Genomic DNA, 19,930 nt, shown 5'->3' on the forward strand with positions numbered 1-19,930 from the left:
CGGCCCGCCCCGCCCACCGCCGCTCCGGCCCGCCCCGCCCCCCAGGGGCGCCCCGCCCCGCTCCCGGGCCACCGCCCCTTCGCAGCCGCAGCCGCTGGCTAGACGCCGCGGGGAGCAGGCGCTGCCCCCCGCCCCGGGCGCACGTGCCGCCCGCGCCCCTTTGCTGCGCGCAGCGGGTGAGCGCGCGGGCGCTTGCTGCCCCGCAGTGAGCTCGGCCCTGGCCGCCCTCGACCCCCGGCCGCCCGACGTGCGACATGGCCCGGCGGCGGGGTGCGCCGGCCCGGCCCGGAGCGGTCTAAACACAGCGCCGCTCCTCGGCCGAGGGAAACCCACCCGGCCGGCTTCGGCCAGGCCCGCCCCCGCGCTCCCACGCGGCCTCCTTCGCGTGACGGGACTCGCGTTCGCGGCTGATGCGCCCCCAGCGCCGGCTGCCTCCGCCCGCGCCCCGCACGGCCCCCGCTCGGCGGCCCCCCCGGAGCTGTTCAAGAGCCGCGTGTGGCCGCCGGCAACCCCCCCCGGGCCCCGGCGGGCTCCTCCGCGCAGGCCCGCGCCCGGGGCCCTCCCACTCCCGCTCCCCCGGGTCCCGAGGGGCCGAGCTCTGCCCCGGGAGCCGGGCAGCGGGCCCCCAGGGCGGGGCTCCGCGCGCAGTCGGGGCCGCCCCCTGCGCCGTGCCTGGGCACGCGCTCGGCTCGGGGCGGGGCGGGCGGCCGCCTGCTGCAGCGCGGGCTCGTGTCGCCTCGCGCTCCGGCCCGGCAGTTCCCCTTCGCGGGCCAAGCACGTGCTGCCGCGCACCCGGGCCCCGCCCCGCCCCGCCCTGCAGCCCGGGGGCCCGGCCCGTGCGGCGGGGCCTTCTCCGGGGGCGGCTTCCCCCGCGGGCCCTGCCGGGGCTGGGGCCGGACACGGGCTGCGGGCGAGGCGCCCACGTGCCTGTTGTGAGGGCGCGGTGACGTCACCCGGCCAGAATGACGCAGCGAGCCCACTGGTAACGTCACAGCACGCCCCCGCCGCAGGGGGCATGGCAGTAGTCGGCCCCGCCCCCCGCCCGGCGCTGCTCCGCCTCCGGCCACTAAGAGGTGCCGAGGGGCGGGCCCCCCGGAAATGACGTCCACACCAGGAGACGTTGCCTATCCGCCGCCGCGTGATGGCGTCACGGCGGCTCCCGGAAGGGGCGGTGCCGCCTGTCCTTGACACGGCCGGGATTGGCTGCGGGGGCTGCGGAAGTTCTGGCGCGCGCGGTGGCGGGAAGCGGAAGGGCCCGCGGGGCGGGGCGGGACGGGACGGGGGGCCGCCCTGGGCCGGCGGCGCCGTGAGGGCGGGATGGCGGCGGCCCGCGGCGGCCCCCAGGCGGGCTCCGGCGACCGCGCGCTCAGCGACCTGCTCCTCGAGTTCTCCCGCGCGCAGTACCGGGCCCGCGACGGCGGCGGCGGGGCGGGCGGCGGCGCCAGGGTGAGCGGGGCGGGGCGGGGGCCGGGGCCGGGGCCGGTGTGGGGCGGGCCGCGCTGCAGCTGTGGCCGTTGCAGGTGGAGCGCATCGAGCGGCGCTGCCTGGAGCTGTTCGGCCGGGACTACTGCTACAGCTTGGTGCCCAACGCCAACGGCGAGATCTGCAGCCACTACCCGCGCCAGATCGTGCTGCTGGACTACGAGAGCCACGACCGCGAGCGCCACGCGTAAGAGCCCGGCCCTGCCTCGCCTCGCCTCGCCTCGCCGCCCCTCCGCTGCCCCGCGCCCCGTGACACCGTCCCAGCCCCAGCCTGCTGCACCCGCTCCCCGGCCGAGCGCCCGGGCCCCTGCGGCCCCCGCCGCCCCGACAGCGCTTCCCCGCGCCTGCTGCTGCGGCCGCTTCGGCCCTCCTGTGGCGCGCGGCCTGGCGTGGCGTGGCGTTGGTCGGTGGCTCCGCGTGAGGCCGTGCTGGCAGGGACGCTGCCGTTCCCAACAGAGACCTCCTGGCGGATGCACCGCAGCGTGGCCGTGCGGCTGTTTCTGCTCCGCGCCGTGCGGCTGGCTCGTATCCTGCGGTCGCTCGCTGCGCTCGAGCCTCCTTCCTCCCGGCGCGTGCAGCTGTGGGGGCTGGTGCGTGACCGCAGCGCTGGTGGTTTCCCAAGCGCGTGATTTGCATCTTGTGTTGCCGCGTCACATCGTCTCCGGGGTCTCCCTGCGTCTTGGAAGGGCTCTCGGCACCCGCGGGAGGCTGCGCTGCTGCTTCTGAGCCGGCGGCGTCACCTGCCGGGTGCCGAGTTCCTTTCGCTCCTTGCTGTTGGATTCTTTCTGCAGCTCGGGTGTTGCTGTGCCAGGGTTGGGACTGCTTCGCTTTGCTTTCCTAAGCTCTGGGATTTGTCCACCTTTTGGCCCTTCTAAAGTAGTTGTTGCTCGAAGCTCTCTTAAATGCCGTGAGAGAGGGGAGATAAGCGAGGCATCTCTGGGGGGATGAAGACAGGAGGGAGTGTTGCAGACGGGCCTCACACTCGCAGAGGCTAAGGGTGGACTAGAGTCTGGGTGAAGCGCTGTGGCTGTGCCTTTCTGTAGGACTGAACGTGCTTATTTACATGCTGCTTTTTTCAGTCTTTCTTGGGGGTGAAGTAACAGGCAAGGCCAGGAAGAGGCGTGGGGCGGAGTGCAGAACAACGCGCCGAGCTGCAGCGTTCCGCTGCCCGGTAGTAAGAAATGTGCCGTTGTAGCACTGGCTTGAGCTGACAGAAGTGTTGGGTCTGTCTGCGGGGAGCTCACGCGTGTGCTTCCCCCACTGTGCTGAGGCAGAGTCAGGCAGACCCAGCCAGGCTTGCAGTGGAGAGGATTCCACGTCCTACTCTTTGCTTCACCATCCTATAGACACTTACGTGGTCAGTCCTGCCTTCTGCTCAGCATTGAGGGCCCCGAGTGTGACAGCTGTGAGGGTGCAAGCAAATTGCTCCCGTGGGTGTGTTCTTGCAGTTGCTGACATCCCAAGTTCCCCTTTGGTGTTTCTGCTCCTTTGCCTGATGATGGGAAGCTGCTGCATAAATAGGCAGCTCCAACTTTTGTAACTGTTCATAACTGAAGACTTGTTTTAAAAAGAAGTTCCTGCCAACACTTGTTGAATTTGGGGGTTTGTGAATGCCAGCTGATGAGCCATGGACGCACGAACAATGCCATTTGTTGGCTCAGAGCAGCCTGGGCTGCGCTTCTCTGAAGCATGAATCTTTCTACTGCCTAGCCAGTTCCACATGTGTTCCCAGCAGTGCTTCTGTGTGAAGCCACTTGTAGTTTGGAAACCACTGTCCTGAAGTCTGGAGGCTTTAAAAAGCTTCTGTGGCCTGTGCAAGCACTGCCACAGCTGGGGGAGCGAGCACTTGGAGGGAGAAGTAGATGGTTTGGGAAGTGGCCATTGTGTGGCAGAAGCAAGAGTGCTCGGGAAGAGTTAAGAGCATTGGCTGAATGATTTGCCTGCTAGGCTGAGTCAGTTCCCTGTCTGAAAACAGTATGTTTCCTTGTTAATCCAGGAATCCACCCAGCCTTTTGGTTCTTCCCCTGCCCCCCCACATCATGACTTGCACGTGGCGCCTCAGTCTGATAAGCAGCTAAATCTCAGGGTTGGGAGGGACCTCAGAGAGGGTCTCATCACAGATGTAGGAAGCACTAGTCCTTACCGTCCTAGACAGCATCCCTCCAATGAAGAAGGTTCCCCAGCATCCCTGGACAGCTCCTTCTATTCATAGATTCATAGATGTTAGGATCGGAAGGGACCTCAATAGATCATTGAGTCCGATCCCCTGCATATGCAGGAAAGAGTGCTGGGTCTAGATGACCCCACCTAGACGCTCATCTAACCTCCTCTTGAAGACCCCCAGGGTAGGGGAGAGCACCACCTCCCTTGGGAGCCTGTTCCAGACCTTGGCCACTCGAACCGTGAAGAAGTTTTTCCTAATGTCCAGTCTAAATCTGCTCTCTGCTAGCTTGTGGCCATTGTTTCTTGTAACCCCTGGGGGCGCCTTGGTGAATAAATACTCACCAATTCCTTTCTGTGCCCCTGTGATGAACTTATAGGCAGCCACAAGGTCGCCTCTCAACCTTCTCTTGTGGAGGCTGAAAAGGTCCAGTTTCTCTAGTCTCTCCTCGTAGGGCTTGGTCTGCAGGCCCTTGACCATATGAGTGGCCCTTCTCTGGACCCGCTCCAGGTTATCCGCATCCCTCTTGAATTGCGGCGCCCAGAACTGCATGCAGTACTCCAACTGCGGTCTGACCAGCGCCCGATAGAGGGGAAGTATCACCTCCTTGGACCTATTCGTCGTGCGTCTGCTGATGCACGATAAAGTGCCATTGGCTTTTTTGATGGCTTTGTCACACTGCCGACTCATGTTCATCTTGGAGTCCACTAGGACTCCAAGATCCCTTTCCACCTCTGTGCTACCCAGCAGGTCATTCCCTAGACTGTAGGTGTGCTGGACATTTTTCCTCCCTAGGTGCTGCTGCTCTTGCAGTTTGGAAGTTTCTGTGACACTCGATATAAATCTCTTCTGCTGCAGTCTGCCTCTGGCCTGCAGCTGACACCCGTGCTCTTCTTACCACTGTGTTTGCTCTTTGGTAACTGAGGGAGATCTAGCCCACCATGCCTTCCCACAGGTACTGCAGTTGGGCATTGGCTGAGGAGTGCTGAGAAGAGCTTGATCCTGCAGGGCTAGAAGCGGAGTGGGGTAGGGAAGTTTTCAATGCATACTGAAGCCTGGGAGTAACTCGGTGAACTTCAGTGGAGCTGCTGGGATGCTGCTAGTTCTGGACATATTTGGATCCTTTCCTAAACCTTCATGCAGAAAGACTCCCTGGTTGGACTTAGTCTCCAAGTGTTACTGTAGTGTTTTCTCTGAGGTCTTCTAAAGAATGCAGCTCTTTGCTCGTAACAAGAAGCACAGCCATCCAGACTGCTGTACTTGCCTTTTTCCCCACCATGGTGGTGGTGTGTTCCTTGTGTTGTACTCCATCATCTCCATGTATGCAGCCGTGGTGTGTGTTTAAGACCCCACACAGAATCTGGGCACTTGACAGTTTACAAGCTTGTAAAACATCGGCCTTGCCAGAGTCTCAGGCCACTGGCTTATGTTCTCCAGCTCACTGTGCTAGTTCAGCATAACTTCTGCTTTCAAAAGGCCTTTAGCAAGGTCTCTTTTAAAAGCAGCTCCTTTTAGGGAATGTAAGCAGTTGTGGGAGGAGGCAAAGTGCTGACCGGGGCAGAAACACAGATGGGGAACAGGATGGGCACAAAAGGCCAACTTGTATTCTGTAAAGGCTTGTTGATGGGGCCTCAAAGTTCTGCTGCTGGCTCCAGCCACCCCTTTGCTAGGTCATGTAGAAATCTGAGGCCCTCAGCCCGTGAGTGTTCCCTCTCTTCGCAAGAGAAGGCTGAGGGGGGACCTGGTGGCCGTCTGTAAACTCAGCAGGGGGGACCAGCAGGGTTTGGGAGAGACCCTGTTCCCCCTAGCAGCACCCAGGGTAACAAGGAATAATGGCCACAAATTGTTTGAGACTAGGTTTAGACTAGACGTCCAAAGTCATTACTTCACAGTCAGGATGGCTAGGATCTGGAACCAACTTCCAAGGGAAGTGGTGATGGCTCCTACCTTGGGGGTCTTTAAGAGGAGACTTGATGTCATGTCTACCTGGCTGGGGTCATTTGAGCCCAGTTTTCTCTCCTGCCTAGGGCAGGGGGTCGAACTTGATGATCTACAAGGTCCCTTCCGACCCGACTTCTGTGAATCTATGAATCAAGCATGTCAAGTCATGCGCAGTAGGAGACAGCATCTGAACTGCACATGCAGCTTCCTGGGCTCTAAGTTAACTCTGCCAGCCCAGGAAAGGCTCTGACCTGGGTGGCACAGAGCCAAGGTCTCCTTGACTGGCGCACAGCTGCCCCAGCAAAAATCAAACCAGAACTCCCCTGCCTGGGTTCTGGTGCGTACAGATTGGGGAGGAACACAGTGTTGCGACCCTTGTGGTCAGGAGCTGGTTTCATCTGGCATGCCGTGTGCAGGAATGGCCACTCCATTTCCAATAATGGTGAGGGAAAGGAAGCTATTGGTGATCAGCCAGCTGGAATATTCCCTTCAAGTAAGCAAGGAGGCCACAGTTGCTTGCCTTGTGGAGGTGGGGGAAGGACAAGTGGATAGTAAGCCATAAGAGACCTTGCACTTCTAAGGGGTGTAGAGTGGCAGGAGGGTGGGAGCTTCTGTTGCCCTCGTCTCAAGCATACGAACAGGTACTGACGACTGCCAGGGGGCAAATTAAAGGTGGATAACAAGGGTACACTTGTACAGTTGGCTTCCCCTGCTCTTGTGTGACTGGCACGGGACAGCTGTTGACGCACGCACCTTAAGTAGGAAGAAGATATGTAAAAACCACACTGGCAGGAGGATGTGGAGCAGGTGCATGTTGCCACCAGCTGTTGTGTTCTAAAATTACAGCTGTCAAAGGGACAGCACTGGTCACGTAACATTTGCTGCGTGCTTCTCAAGTCAGTGCGGTGGTCCAAGCACTGTCCTGTGCATGCAAGGAACTGCCATGCCACAACATGTTGGCTTGAGGTGGTGAAGAACACGATTTCGCAAAGCAGTCTGACTGAGTTGTGGTGATCCAGGTTGGGTTCAAATGGTAAAGAATTACAGCTGACTTCCCAGGGTTTTGGGTGCTACTTTACTACCACTAAGCAGCTTGCTCAAAAACAGCAGGAAAACATTGCTGGATGACAAAAGCAGATGAGCTAGAGCAGGTGTGGTCTGGTTATGAGTAGCTCACCGGTGCCTGCAGCCAGGATGGAGGGCATTTCTTGTCCTTCACTCTCCAGCTGCTTGCATCTGGGAAGCTCCCAGCGGTCCTTGGCATTGCTCATGCTGATCAAATGGCAGCAGTGGAGAGGAGCCCTGTTGTGGCCTACCCTACTGCAGGTTTCTCTGTACTGGTCTGGGGTTCCTCCACCACTCCCTGCCTGGGGGCCAGAAGTGTTGGCTTTGCTATGCTGTGTGGGGTCTCTCTGCCCCAGCGTCTGCTGTAGGGAGGCCTGTGGGGTGCTCCTGAGTTTCCCCTCTGCTGCCTGTGAGAGTCAAAAACGGGGAACCCTGAAAGCACCCCAGAATGTAAACCTCAGATCCAAGAAATATGGAGCTAAGGTACAGACTGCCTCTTGTGGGGGAGCAGCCAGCCTGCCTTTGGAGGAAGGTGGCCTGGGTGCAGGGGGCATGGGGTTAGTTGGTACATCACTAAGCTGTGTAATGAAGGGAGTTTGCCTCTGCTGGTTGCCTCTGCCTGTGCACATGCAGCACAGTGCAGAGCATCCCTGGATGAATTGGTTGGGCCAAGGCTGAGGGACCCCATGTCCTGTCTGCTCCATGCAGCCCAATGTAGCTGGGCTCAGGTCCCAGGCACAGTTCCAGGACAAGGCTGGCTAAGGGTGGGGATGGGGTGCTGGTGGGCTCCCGCTGTCTTCCTCTGCCTCAGCTCATCTTCACTTGGGAAGATACAGTGAATGCAGCAGATAATCCAGCAGGCTCTGACTGCCCCTTAGAAGGCAGTGCATTAGTGTGCCTGCTCCCCAGGCCTGGGCTTGCAGGACAGCAGTGGGAGGGTTGAGGAGAGAAGGGTGGCTTTGATAAGAGATGGATGTTTGGGACAAGGGGTCCTGTGGGTGGGGTGCTCTAACCCCTAGGCCCTGGTGTTCTAGGGTGCAAGGAGACCTGCTGCTCTGAGGGAGTGAGTCTGGGGCAGGGGTGGGATGTGCCCTCTGCCCCACTCCCTGCCATCCCTACCTGTGCTGGGGGTGCCCCTCTGCCCCAGTGTGAACCAGCAGGTGGGGAAGCCCTGCTCTGTACAGGCGGAGCTGAGGATAGACAAAACCAGTGAGCTGAGAATGAGCCCCATGGCATGCTGGGGTGGAGTGGGGTGGGGGATCAAGGTCATCTGCTGCAGCTAGTGGAGCCTACCTCCTGGAGCGTCTTGCTGCAGGTACCATCCCTATCTCCCCCTGATGGCATTGGGTCACTTCACCTTGCAGAGAATCATTTCCTCGGGCTGACCGTTGTGCGCTTGCCCTTGACAGGTCCCTTGAAAGATGGTGCCCCTGTGAGCAGGGGCAGCAGTACTAGTCCAGATGGCTGGTTCTTTGGTCTTGTAAGGTTTTTTTTTAACCTTAACCACCCTGCAGTTGTATGGTGGACGAGTTCTCCCAACTTTGCATGCGCCTGGAGGATTGGACCAGGCTTCTGATGGTGACTGAGACTGCTTTACCTCAACTGTGCTCAGCAGCTGTGTTGCTGTGGGGAAGAGACACCAAATGCTGGGTGCAGGGGGTATCGTTAAGTCTTCTGCCTTCCAGAAGCAGCCTGTGTTGGGAACGCAGCAGCAGAGGGCGCCCGCCGCCCGCGCCGGTTTCTGCGGCTGGCGGCTTCTGAGACTCCTGCCTTAATGACAGGGCAGCAGGGAGCAGCAGCAGGGACTGGCACGTGCCCCCCCCCTTTCATGGCCGCATCATAAAACCACTGCCCCGGGCATCCTTCATCCTCACTAGACCATTTGTCACCTGGGCTTTCCCCCCTTCCTGTCCTTTATCCTGATGAACTTCCAAATTATGTTGAATCACCTGGCTATGGACAGTGGCTGGTTTTATTTAAGTCCCTGCATTGTCTTTGCATTGAGTGGAGCAATCTTATTCCTTCTGCAGCAGCTCTGCATCCTTCTTCCCTGGCACCGCCAGCACTTTGAGGTTTTCCTTGAGTTTCTTCCCTCTACTGGGGTCTCCTTGCTCTGGATCGTGCTCCCAGGAAACCTTTCTGCATTCTCCCCCTCTGTGTCAGGACTGGGGTCTTAGCATTCAAGCCATCCAGAGAAGAGCTCCCTCCCTCTTCTGATGTGGTCTCGGCTTGCTCTGAGACTGCACTGTCAAAACTGGTGCTAGTAGCCTGCAGGGCTGGTTTTGCAGCCTCCCTTCCTCCGGAGCTAACATCCTCAACCTTAATCTCCTCTAAGGGATGTCAGTATCCGCCCTCTCCAGCATAACACTAGCTGCCTCCCCCTGTACAGGAGTTGTTCCTTCCTTGTCAGGGACATCAAAGACCTGAGCTCCATTTCTGTCCCCTCTCTCACTGGCCCTGATGGCAGCTACATGCTTCAAACATTTCTGTGTGCAATGATACTGTGGTTCCATCCAAAGAAAGCGTGGGGCAGGGAGCAGCCTTTACCTAGCCATGGTACTGGCCTCCTTGCAAACCTATATAATAGAACCGCCTACGCGAGCACTGAGAAATGCTTCTCTTTTCATTAAAAAGAAGCAGCATGTAGGAAATGCAGTACCGGAGAGCTTGTTAACATGGAGTGACTGCTGCCTCCAGCCCCTTCACAACAGCAAAGCTTCCCAACCTGGGAGATGGAGAGTCAGAGTATGTGTCCCAGCCTACCCCACACAGGCAAGCTTCCCTCTTGCTGCAGGGCAGCCTTGAACCCAGGCAAGGAGCGATGAGAACTTGTGCACTCATGTCTTAACCCTTGTGCCCAGGACTCTATGGAACTGGGCAGTTGAAATAGAGCTTGGCATAACAAGAACCTAGTCTTAAGCTCCAGCCAGGCACCCAGGCCATCCTTTGTCTTCTAGTGTGTTAGCCACAGACTGGTGACCCAAGATGCTGTTGCCAGGCTCGTGCAGGCCCTTCTTCCAGCTGCTGATGGGGCTTCTGCTACAAGCCTGGTGTTGGTGCAGTGAGTAGTGGGCTCCTTTAGACCAGGAAAGACCCTGGTGTGCTTCTCTCACTTGTTGGCCTATGCACTGCAGGAGGCCTGCCCCCTTGCTCTCAGGCTTCGCAGCTGGTCTGGAGGCTGATGGGCTGGGCTATGGGTGCTAGGGTAGAGACCAGGCGCACAGGCATCCCATTGGTCTGGGTTGTGTGGATGTGAGGCCTTGTGCCCTGATCTCCCCTTCTCTCTGTCTGGCAGATTTGAGAGCACCGTGCAGGTGGGCAAGCTGCAGGACCTCATCCACCGCAGCAAGATGGCCAGGTGCAGAGGCCGCTTCGTCTGTCCGGTCATCCTGTACAAAGGCAAGGTAAGGTGGCCTGAGCGTGCCTGGCTGATGTGTGGAGCATCCCTCTCCCCATTTTCTGAGCTGCTCTCATCACCTGGCAGCGTTAGTTTCTGCAGGCCAGATCCTGCTCCTGGACACCAACTGAAGAAGCAGATGGGCTGCCTGGGAATAGAGGGGCACTGCAGTAGATTGCATCCGCTCCCCAGCCTGTGCCAGGCGGGGTTTGTGCTGGGCCCCTGCGAGCTGGCATCAGGCTAAGACACTGCACTGGAGACCAATAGAAGGAGGGTTATGACAACTTGAACCACACAAGACTGTTTCTCCCTAGGGTGCCCTGGGTATTCCCCACAGGCCTGCCTACCACCCTGCCAAGCTCTGGGTTCCTCCTAGAGGAGCTGCGGGATAGGATCCCCTCCTGTAGCCCCAAACCATCCGGCAGCTTGCTCTCGTTCTCCTGTTTTGTCCCTGAAGAGAAGCTGACCAACTAAGTGAAGTGCCTTTTTGCAGCCATACAGGAAGCAATCTGAGGTTGCTTAGATGGCTGAGCAGATCCCCAAGCGTCTTACAAGGAGGGATGCAAGCGTGTTAATCTTGATTGACTTTACAGTGAATTAGTTGAGCTGCACTAAGTGTTGGTGTGGGCACTCCTCTGGAGAATTCAAGTGGCTGTAGTTCTATGTAGCTTGGCTCCTTGGCAGCTGTGTGCGCCATGGTTGCTTGTCTCACCTGGCGCCAATTAATGTGGTGTGGTCAGGCACCCATGCAGGCTGAGACCCTGGCCCTCCAGCCGGGAGGCTGCTGTGGAGGGGTCTGGGCAGGAACTACTGAGACAGATATAGGGGCAGTCCTTAGCCTTTGTGGCAGCAGTTTGAAGGATGAGGGTCAACCTAAACATGAACACAGCTCAGATGCTGCTTGTTTTATCAGGCAGTGCAAAATTGATGCAGGTGAGGAGGGTGTGGGGAGCTAGAGGCCAGAACAGGGGTAGGAATTGCCCATTGGAGGGCAGGTAGGTAAACAGACTGTAGAGACTGGGTACAAAGAGGTGGCAGCTGGGATGCCTGGAGGGGACAGGAAGCTGGGCATGGTTCCCTGTGTACAAGGGCAGCCCCTCTGAGACCTGCAAGAGGTTTATGATAGTTACTTTCTCCAGCACATCTGCAGGTCAGCAACCCTGGCAGGGTGGGGGGAGCTGTACGGCCGTACCGGATACAACTACATCTTCTCAGGTGAGTAAGGGACCCTGTGTGGTCAGCTCAGCAGGATGTCTGTCTATGCATTGCTGCAGGCACTGGTCTGGGCCTTGGTTGGTGGAGGGCACATCACAGGCCAGCTGTAAATCAGCCTCAGGGCACCTTGTCCCTGGGGGATGTTGACCTGTTTGCGCATTCATCAAAGAGCAGTGCGGTGGGGTGGGGGCATCCTCTGCAGAGACTCCAAGGATGTCATCCTAGGAGGGACATGGAACAAGAGCTAAACTTGCTGCCCAGGTCTGATGATTATAGTCTCTGACAGGGGTGGGAGACCAAGGGTGGGTCAGACCCCACTTGGGGCAGGCGGGGAGGAAGTTGCAGGCAGGATGACAACCCTGGTGTGTGTAGGCTGCAGGATGGGAGGGGCGTGAGGGCATTACACAAGCTTTGCCCCTGACATTGTGCTCTCCTTGCAGGGGGCTCTGACGATGCCTGGGCTGATACTGATGACCTTTCAGAGGAAGATCCTGCATTCAGGTGTGTGCGCAGCATTTGGGTAGGAAGAGAGGAACTCAGATCTGACCAGCCAGTTCAACCCTTCGTCTCCAGTCTGAGCCATAGTAATGTCTTGGGGCCACTGCAGGCCATGAGCTCCCTGCTCTCAAACACAAGCCCCTCATGATATCCCTGGTGTGGTTACAAAAACCAGAACCCGCTGATGCTGACACCTAGCTGAGCCTAGTGTAACTGAAGTCTCCTGTTCCACTGCTGGGGGCAGGCAGATACCAGATGTTAGATGGTCCTGAGCTGTACAGAGTGGGTAGGCGGTCCAGAAAGATAATGTGGATGGAAGGAATAATTCTGGATCTCCGTTCACAGAGAGGAGCATGCTGCGTGCACGACTCCCACGATCTGAGGGGGTGGGATGGGCCGTGAGGGGACACTTTCCTCCCTGCCCAAAGGCAGCTGCTGTGTCCGAAGGGAGGGCAATGCTGGAGTGATGTTTGGTGCATGGAGAAGCTGGTTGTGTGCCGGTGGTGCTGCAACACCCATGGGAGATGGCAGCAGGACTGGTTGTCAGCCCGGTTGCAAGCTAATGCCTCAGTGCTGCAGTTTATTGAGGGATGTTGTGTGGCCTGTGCTATGCAGCCAGTTAGGCAGGTGGTCATGGTGTTGGGAAACTGCCAGGATTTTCTGGCACTCATTAGTCTTGTGGGGTTCCCACTTTGCAGCATGCTGGGGCTGGTACCTGCACTCTGATCAGTGTGCATGTGTGGAGGCAGGTGCCCTGGGCATGTGCCAGGAGTGCAGGTGCTACCTTGCAGGGGGAAGGGACTGCAGGCGGCAGCCGGTGCTTAGTTGTCCAGGAGATCCTGCTGCCTCTAGCAGTGCCAGGGCTCCAGCCCTTAAAGCACCAACACTTCCTTCTCTTGCTTGGTTGTTCGCTCTCCTGAAAGCGCTGCAGACAGGCTCCGAGAGCTCACCTCAGGTTCTGCTTGGCTCTTTGCCACAAAACCAGCCCCTGTGACCCTGCTGAGCACTGGGTGAACTGCTGTAGGAAGAACAGCACCGATGTGACGTGGTGTCTTGACAGACATGTGCACAGGCAGGGCTGTGTTGTGGGGTCACAGGGCTCCTTGACAAGCAGCCGTTCCAGAGCTGCCAATAGGGAGAGGTCCTCCTGGGTGCAGTCTGGCCCCCAGCCCTGCCTGGGGACCAGCAGGTGTCTGCATTGACCCTGGGCTCTTGCCTCTCCTGCGCTTGTTGCAGAAATGCAGACTCCCAGTTGTTTGACAAGGTTAGAGGGCACGACATCAAGCTGCTGCGGTACCTGTCGGTCCGGTACATCTGTGACCTGATGGTGGAGAACAAGAAGGTGAAGTTTGGCTTGAAGTGAGTGTAGAACCTGCGCCTGCCCTTGGGCTGTATTTTGGGGGTGGCGGGTCTGCACCTGCTGCCCAGAGTCATAAGCCAACCCAGGGCTTGGACTGCATTGACCTGCATGCAGTGCTGTCTTCTCCTGGCAGGGCGCTGGAGAGGCCCCAGGAGGTGTTCATCAGTGCCTTAAAGCAGTGGTTCCGAAACTCTGACAGATTGTGCACCACCAATTTAAAATGATGCAACCTTACATATCACCAGCAAATTTTTGTCATACAAAGTAATTATAATAAATCTGTTAATGCATGCCACTGACAGTCTGTTTGCATACCACTGGTGGTACATGTACCACAGACTGGGAACCGGTGCCTTAAAATGTAGCCCTGGGGGCACACTGGGCTGTATATCAGGTCCATTTGGCCTTGGCCAGTGCTACTGTGAAGGCTGCTGCAGCAGGTTGAAGGTTGGCTCAGCGCCACCACCCTTCTTGCAACCAGGATGGGTTCCCACTTGCCTCGACTGGGGATGGAGGTTGGACACCATGGTCCCTGTGACTGCAGGTGTAGCGACTTTCTCGGCAGGGGCCGAGTAGGTGTGAGGACCCTGACTTCAGAGGAGGGGAGCAGAGAGGGTCAAGGAAGGTGGACAACTCCCTGGGATGCATCTGGGCTGAGGGTGTGACTGTCCTTGGGCTGGAGCTTCCCTGCATTGTTTGGATCTGAGTGGGGCTCTAGGCTGCCGCTGGAGTCAGGACTGTTCTGTCACCTGCATGTGCCTGTGCACCATGTGACCAGCCTGGGTGTCCCAGTGCCTGGGGCCGCGTCCTCTGAATATGTACCCTGTTCTTTCATCCTCCTCAGTGTTACGTCTTCGGAGAAGGTGGACAAAGCACAGCGCTATGCTGACTTCACCCTTCTCTCCATCCCATACCCAGGTACAGGGCTGATGGCTGAAGGGGCTGCTGGGGACGGGGAGATCCTTGTGTGTGGCGGACAGAGGCTGGGACTCCCTGCATGTTCCCTGGTCTCTGGAGCGGGAAGCTCTTTGGGCCAGCAGGAGCATGTGCAGGTGTCTAGAAGGGGTCTAGAGGATGTGAGCCAGCACCAGGCAGCTTAGTTGCATCCTGTGAGGGCTGGCCAAGTTGCAGTGGGAGTAGCTGTGTTCGTAGCCTTCCCTAAACTGCCAGTTCCAGGGGATTTAGGCCCTGGGCAGATATGTATGGATGGAACCTGAGTGCCCCACTGCTCCAGGTCTTTTTGGGGCTGGGGGGTCACTTGCGGAGTTCAAGTCTGTCCCTCTGACCCTTCAAAGGAGAGGGAAGAGGGAGATTCATGCTTGCTGGTCACAAAAGACCAGCCCTCACTGCTCCTCCTTGCCCTCCTCCTGGGTGAGCCCTGCCTCGCCCCAGACCTGCAGTGGGGAAGCGTTGTTTTGATACCGAGAGAAGGCACAAAGCATCTTGTTCCACAGTGCAGGTCAGCATTGGATTCACTGTGGATAGCCAGCGTGCACAGCTGCTTGGCCAACAACAGGCCTCCACAGCTCGTGCCTGCCACATCAGAGCCGTGCGGCTGCCCGTGTGCAGCAGAACTCCGGCCTGTGCCACTGCCTAGGCCCCTGTTTCTACCCTAGGCAGCTGGTCCTATGAAGGGCTTGGGCAGAGGGGGATTCTGCAGTTGGCTGTTGGTGCTCCTATGGGCTGGGGGCTGCCGGCTCATAATGCACATGGCTACACCTGACTCCTGCATCGCCTAGTGCCTGTGCAGCTGCTGCCCATGGCAGCTCCACTTGTGTGCCAGGGCAGAGCTTTGCTAGGCTGCCAACCTCTCCAAGCACAGCCTGGTCACAGCAGGAGGGGGAGGAGGCCACGGTGTTACATTAAAGCAAGTGCAGCAGCTGTAATGGATGGAGCAGCGCAGTGGGAATGCTCTAATTACGGCTGGATCCAGGTTCACAGCATCAGGACTTCCTGTTTGGAACTGGGCTGTAAAATTGCTCCAAGCTGAAACTGCAGAGAACTTGCGGTTCTCAGAGCAAGGGGGTCACTTCCAGGAGGTGGAGAGCATTTGGGCTGGAGGCAGGTGTTAAAGGGGGAGGGGGTGGACATTCATGCTCTTGCAGTTCTCGTGGCTTCCCTTCCCATGGCCATCTGCAGCGTGCCTGCTGCTGGTGCAATGAGGTGCCGAGTTTGCTGCCCCAGTTCTTAAGGTTTAGTCTAAGCTCACAATTGAAATAGGGGTTTGAGCAGTCACTTAGTATCTTGGGCAGAGGCCTGTGGGAGCATTTCCCTAATGGGGGTTGGGTTGGCCGTATCCTGCTCCAAGTGACATTTCACATTTGAAAACCAAGGCCATCTCCTCCTCCTCCTCCTCCTCCCTGAGTTTTGAGGCTCTGGGTTGTCCCTCTCTCCTCCCTCTCCTTCCAGTCAGGTAGACTCCAAGTCCTGCTGCCACTGTGCATTGAGGCACTTGTGTGCAGATGGTTGCGCGCATGGTGCAACCACCCATCTCCATGCACTCGCGGTGGCGGCAGGGGGGATCCTGGTGCAGACTCCTAGTATCCAAAGAGAACCAGCTTCAGCTCTGCCAGAGCTACTGTTGTGCTCTGCTGTGCTGCCTGCAACCCCAGGGCAGCACTGTGGGGAACACCTGGTGCATGCCCCTGTGATGTGAAGGGAATACCCCAGACATGTGCTGTGCTGTCCCTGGGAACTGGGGGAGGGTCACAATAGGGTTAGCGCCTTGGGAGCCTCCTCTACATTGCCACTGGCTGGCCAGGGGGGCACTCGAACCAGGCTGCACACTGCATTGATGGCTGTCCCTGACCTCCCGCAGGCAGGCTGATTGTGGATTCACTCCATGTGCTGGAGTCCCGGCTGGCGCTGAGGCTGTCAGCTCCTTGTCCCCCTGGGGATTCCAGCAGTTAGCGATCAGTTGTCTACACAATCACTCGTTGCCTTGTCTCTTGCAGGCTGTGAATTTTTTAAGGAGTACAAAGATCGGGATTATACTGCTGAAGGCCTTGTGTTTAACTGGAAGCAGGTACAAAGATGTTGCTGACTGGAAAGCTGCGGGCTTTGCTGCGCCTAATCCTTGACGCAGGACCTTGCAAACAGTTACATAACAGTGCATGTCCCTCCTTGCCAGAGGGAGGGAACCCAGCAGGAAGGGGCTCTCTGCAGCGAGTCAGCATCCTGCACTCTGGGATGCTCTGGCTGCCTATGGGGAGGTGGACCTTGCTGTGGCTGGCCTGGTATCCTGGTCTTCACATACCTGTGACCTGAAGCTAGTACTTTGCAGGTGGCCTCTAGTCTCAGCTTTGCATTTATCTGGTCTGCCTGCTGGGGAGGTGGAGGCCCAGGGTCCTGCAGAGACCCTCACACTGAAGTGCCTTGTCCCCAGCTGCTTACTCTTCCCCTCAGGAGGAAGGGCCTCTCGTGGTGCACCAGCCTCTTCCCTCCAGCAACCCACTGTGTCCAGAAGTACCCCAAAGCCAGGCTAGAGGCAGCACTCACTGCCACTGCTCTGCTTTCTGTGCCCGGTTCCATTGGAGCTGCTCCCCCTCCCCCCAAATGATCCATGGCTGACCTGTGTGTCTGTTTGCAGGATTATGTAGATGCTCCATTAAGTATCCCAGTCTCCCTGACTCAGGCTCTGAATATTGACTGGAGCGAATACCAGGTGAGCAGTGCTGGGGCTCCTGGGGAATTGGCAGGCCACAGGCAGACGGGAGCAGTCAGGTCACCTGGACTGACCACACGTATGATATCCCACACTCCCGGCAGCAGGAGCTGCTGTGCTGGGTCACTGGCTTTCCTGGGCTCCGCGCTCCAACAGACTTGTGCTCGTAGCTCGTGGCTGTTGCCCTGCAGCCTGTCTCCTGAGGCTGCACCTCCCTCTGCCAGCAGGCAGCTGCACATGCAAAGCCAGCCCTGTTCCCTTCAGTGTCTGCGGCTGCAGCCTCTTGCCCTCTCTGCCTACCACGATTGCTTCGCTGGGTTCTCCTGAGTGGCATGTTGAGTCTCGTGTGGTCCCTGCATTAGAGTGTGTGTCCTTTTGGATCCCCTCTGCTCTGCCTATGATGTCAGCCTCTACCCCTAAGGTCCTTTCTCTTCCAGCTTCTGGCTGTCTCCCTGCCCCAGGTGTCTGTTATTGTTGGTGGTGGAATTGCCTCTCTACCCTTGTCCCAAATACCATATTTTTGCATTGTTTTCCTGGAAGAATGACTGTTTTGAGCTCCTGAGCCAGAACGCTGGCTTCCTTGGTTGTGCGGCTGGCATGAATGCTGCTGTCACAAAACTTGGGGTGCAGCACCCCTGGGGTGAGGTAAACGGCTCCCTGTTCCAAGAATAGCCCCATTACCTGCGTGACCTGTGAAAGAAAACGGGCTGTGCTTTGGGTTTGAAATTGGCACATCTGTTCCACGCTTGCCAAGTAGCTGCAGTAAGGTGCAGGCCAGCTCAGGAGGGTGCATGGACACGTGTGCCAGGTGCATGTGCATACATGGCCCCCATGGAGCTTTCTACATTTAGGTGGGTGCAGTGATGATTTCTTGGGCTCCACGCAGGCTCCAGGGACAGGCAGGGGCTTGGGGGCTTGACTGTCCAGAGCAGCAGTAGTTTAGTGTGGACCTTTGACCCTCAAGGGCTTTTCTTAACGTAGGATGCAAGCTGCAGGCGGCTGTGGGGTGTAGCTGGCTTCCCATGGTGGCAGTGCATCACGGGGGAAGAGCAGGGAGCACTGAAGCTCAGTGAATGGCAGTAGCGCTAGGTGACGTTCCCTCCCCCGGCGCCTGCCTGCTCCCTGCAGCTCAAGCTGGCAGGTGCAGAAGGAGCATGCTGCTGCCATTGCCACTGCTGGGGTTTTGGACAAAGTTCCCCACAGCTGGAAGGCCGAGATGGGGCCAGGCTTTATTGTCACATGCTGCTGGGGGTTGGCAGGTGCTCTCAGACCTGTAGGAGAAGGCAGGAAACGGCAGCTCTGCTGTGCCCCCACGTCCTTCCCTTCCACAGCCCCGTGCTGATGTGGTGCCTCCGGTGCCCTGCTGCTCCTGCAGGCTGCAGGTGTCCTGCTGGCACGGCAAGGGGTGCTCCCTGGCAGGAGCAAGCTGTTCTGTCCTGCCTGCCTGCCTGATGCTGCCGGAGCCATCAGTCCCTGGGATTTCCCTGGACAGGCTGCAGTGCTGGGCATGGAGCAGTACACCCACCTCTGTAGCACGCAGCAAGGAAGAGTCCACAAAAATTAATCTAAAGCACCAGCATGAGCCAAGCCAAGCGCAGCCACCCAGGAGAGGGCAGCACCTGTGAGGCACTGGGCCCAGGACCAGCCAGCCTGCAGCAAGCACCTTGTTCATTAAGTATCTTGAGCAGCCAGAGCTCCTGCAGCTGCCTGGGAAAGGATGTTGGAAGAGCAGATTGGGGGCAGGAAGGAGCCACAGAAACAACCAAAAGAAGCAGCAGAGCTTGGTTTGTTGGCCTGGGCAGGGCAAGCAAGCAGGGACTGAGTTAGGGGGCCAGCAGTGCAGCTGGGACCATGTGCTCAATAAGGGCAGAGATGGAGGCCGGAGCCACATAAATCCTAATGAGCACTGAGAGGGACTGACCATGCAGATCAAATACTGAGAAGGAGAGAGCTCCAGAACGGCAGCCAGAGATGGGGAAGCTCTAGGTGAATGCCGGGTGCCAGGGTCCTGGCAGGGCCTCTGGCTGGTGGGATAGGATGCGCTGTCCCTTCTGGCTTCTCCGTGGACCTGCCTGGGAATCTCTTGGCTCATGGACTCTGGCAAAGGCTGGGGAGTAGGAGGAGGTCCCAGGCTCATGTGCATCACTGTTCCCCACTTCTCAACCTGTGGCAGCTGTCTGGCAGGGTGTGTCTTATCCCTACCTTGCCCCTGCAGGTGTGGTGCAACAGGACAAGCTGGCAGTGGTCTGTCCTGCTGTCTCTGGAGCATGAGAGCACCTGTTCTCTGCTTCAGGTCACTGCATGGAAGTTCAGGGACTTGGTCGCCTGTCCTCTCCCTGCTCCCAGCACGGGTTGTGCTGCAGGTGGTTGCAGAGCCCTGGCCTGCTGTTCATCACCATGTGGAGGCCTGGCACTGATGTGCTGTGTTCATGCAAATGGGGCACAGGAGGAAAAATACCTGCTTCCCCAGCCCCTGCCGCCTGTGAGCTTGAGACCTGGAGGCCTTCTGTGTGGGTGAACAGGAATCTGCTGCTGTCTGCAGAAAGTGGGTCAGCGCTCAGCAGGAGCCCCCAGGTCTCCAGCAGTCCAGTCCAAGATGAGGGAGCTCACCTACAATTGCAGGGCCAGTGCCCGCCCCCCAATCTGGACCAACTGCACAGCTGCAGTGCTGCTGCAAAGCGCTTCCCAGCACCAACACCTGGGGCCACAGAACTGGGTCGGGGCTCAGCAGGGTGTGTGGAGGCGCTGCTCAGCTTTTGGTGCATGGGCAGGCTGCCATGCCTGCAGCCCCCAGCTCTGCTAGGGCCAGGGAGCCAACTTACACCTTCCCTTGCCCCACATTGGGCCCCCACAGTCCAGGGGCTGGGCCCCTCCTGCCCAGTCCCCTCCTCACTGGGCAGTTTCTGCGGGTGAAGCTGTTGGGCCAACATGGGTGGGAGGCAAAGCAGGGCTGTGGCCTTGGCAGTGCTCTGGGGGTTGTTTGCTGAGGGTCATGCATCCGCTGTGGCCTCTGGCCCCAGGACAGTTTCTCACCTCTCCTGTTCTCTGCAGAGCTGGGACCTGGTGCAGCAGACGCAGAACTACCTGAGGCTGCTGATCTCGCTCATCAACAGTGATGGTGAGGCTGCGCCCCAGCGGGTGCGACTT

At 58.3% G+C, this 19,930-nt stretch overlaps 1 protein-coding gene across 4 annotated transcripts in view; it reads left to right on the top strand.

The window, feature by feature from the left end:
• The first annotated feature begins 1,279 nt into the window (after positions 1-1,279).
• The window catches only part of MTMR14 (myotubularin related protein 14), a 32,983-nt gene continuing 14,332 nt past the window's right edge, over positions 1,280-19,930 (top strand). For 2 of the 4 annotated variants that reach the window (XM_059715974.1, XM_059715973.1), the window contains exons 1-10: positions 1,281-1,446; positions 1,521-1,669; positions 9,945-10,053; positions 11,186-11,261; positions 11,702-11,762; positions 12,996-13,118; positions 13,964-14,037; positions 16,074-16,144; positions 16,709-16,783; positions 19,835-19,901. In XM_059715974.1, the coding sequence (XP_059571957.1) occupies positions 1,318-1,446; positions 1,521-1,669; positions 9,945-10,053; positions 11,186-11,261; positions 11,702-11,762; positions 12,996-13,118; positions 13,964-14,037; positions 16,074-16,144; positions 16,709-16,783; positions 19,835-19,901 (934 nt within the window). In that variant the 5' untranslated portion in view covers positions 1,281-1,317. The other 2 variants (XM_059715972.1, XM_059715975.1) reach the window with 2 other exon arrangements.

The sequence above is a fragment of the Alligator mississippiensis genome, chromosome 12, assembly GCF_030867095.1.
Source record: "Alligator mississippiensis isolate rAllMis1 chromosome 12, rAllMis1, whole genome shotgun sequence".
Taxonomy (NCBI): domain Eukaryota; kingdom Metazoa; phylum Chordata; order Crocodylia; family Alligatoridae; genus Alligator; species Alligator mississippiensis.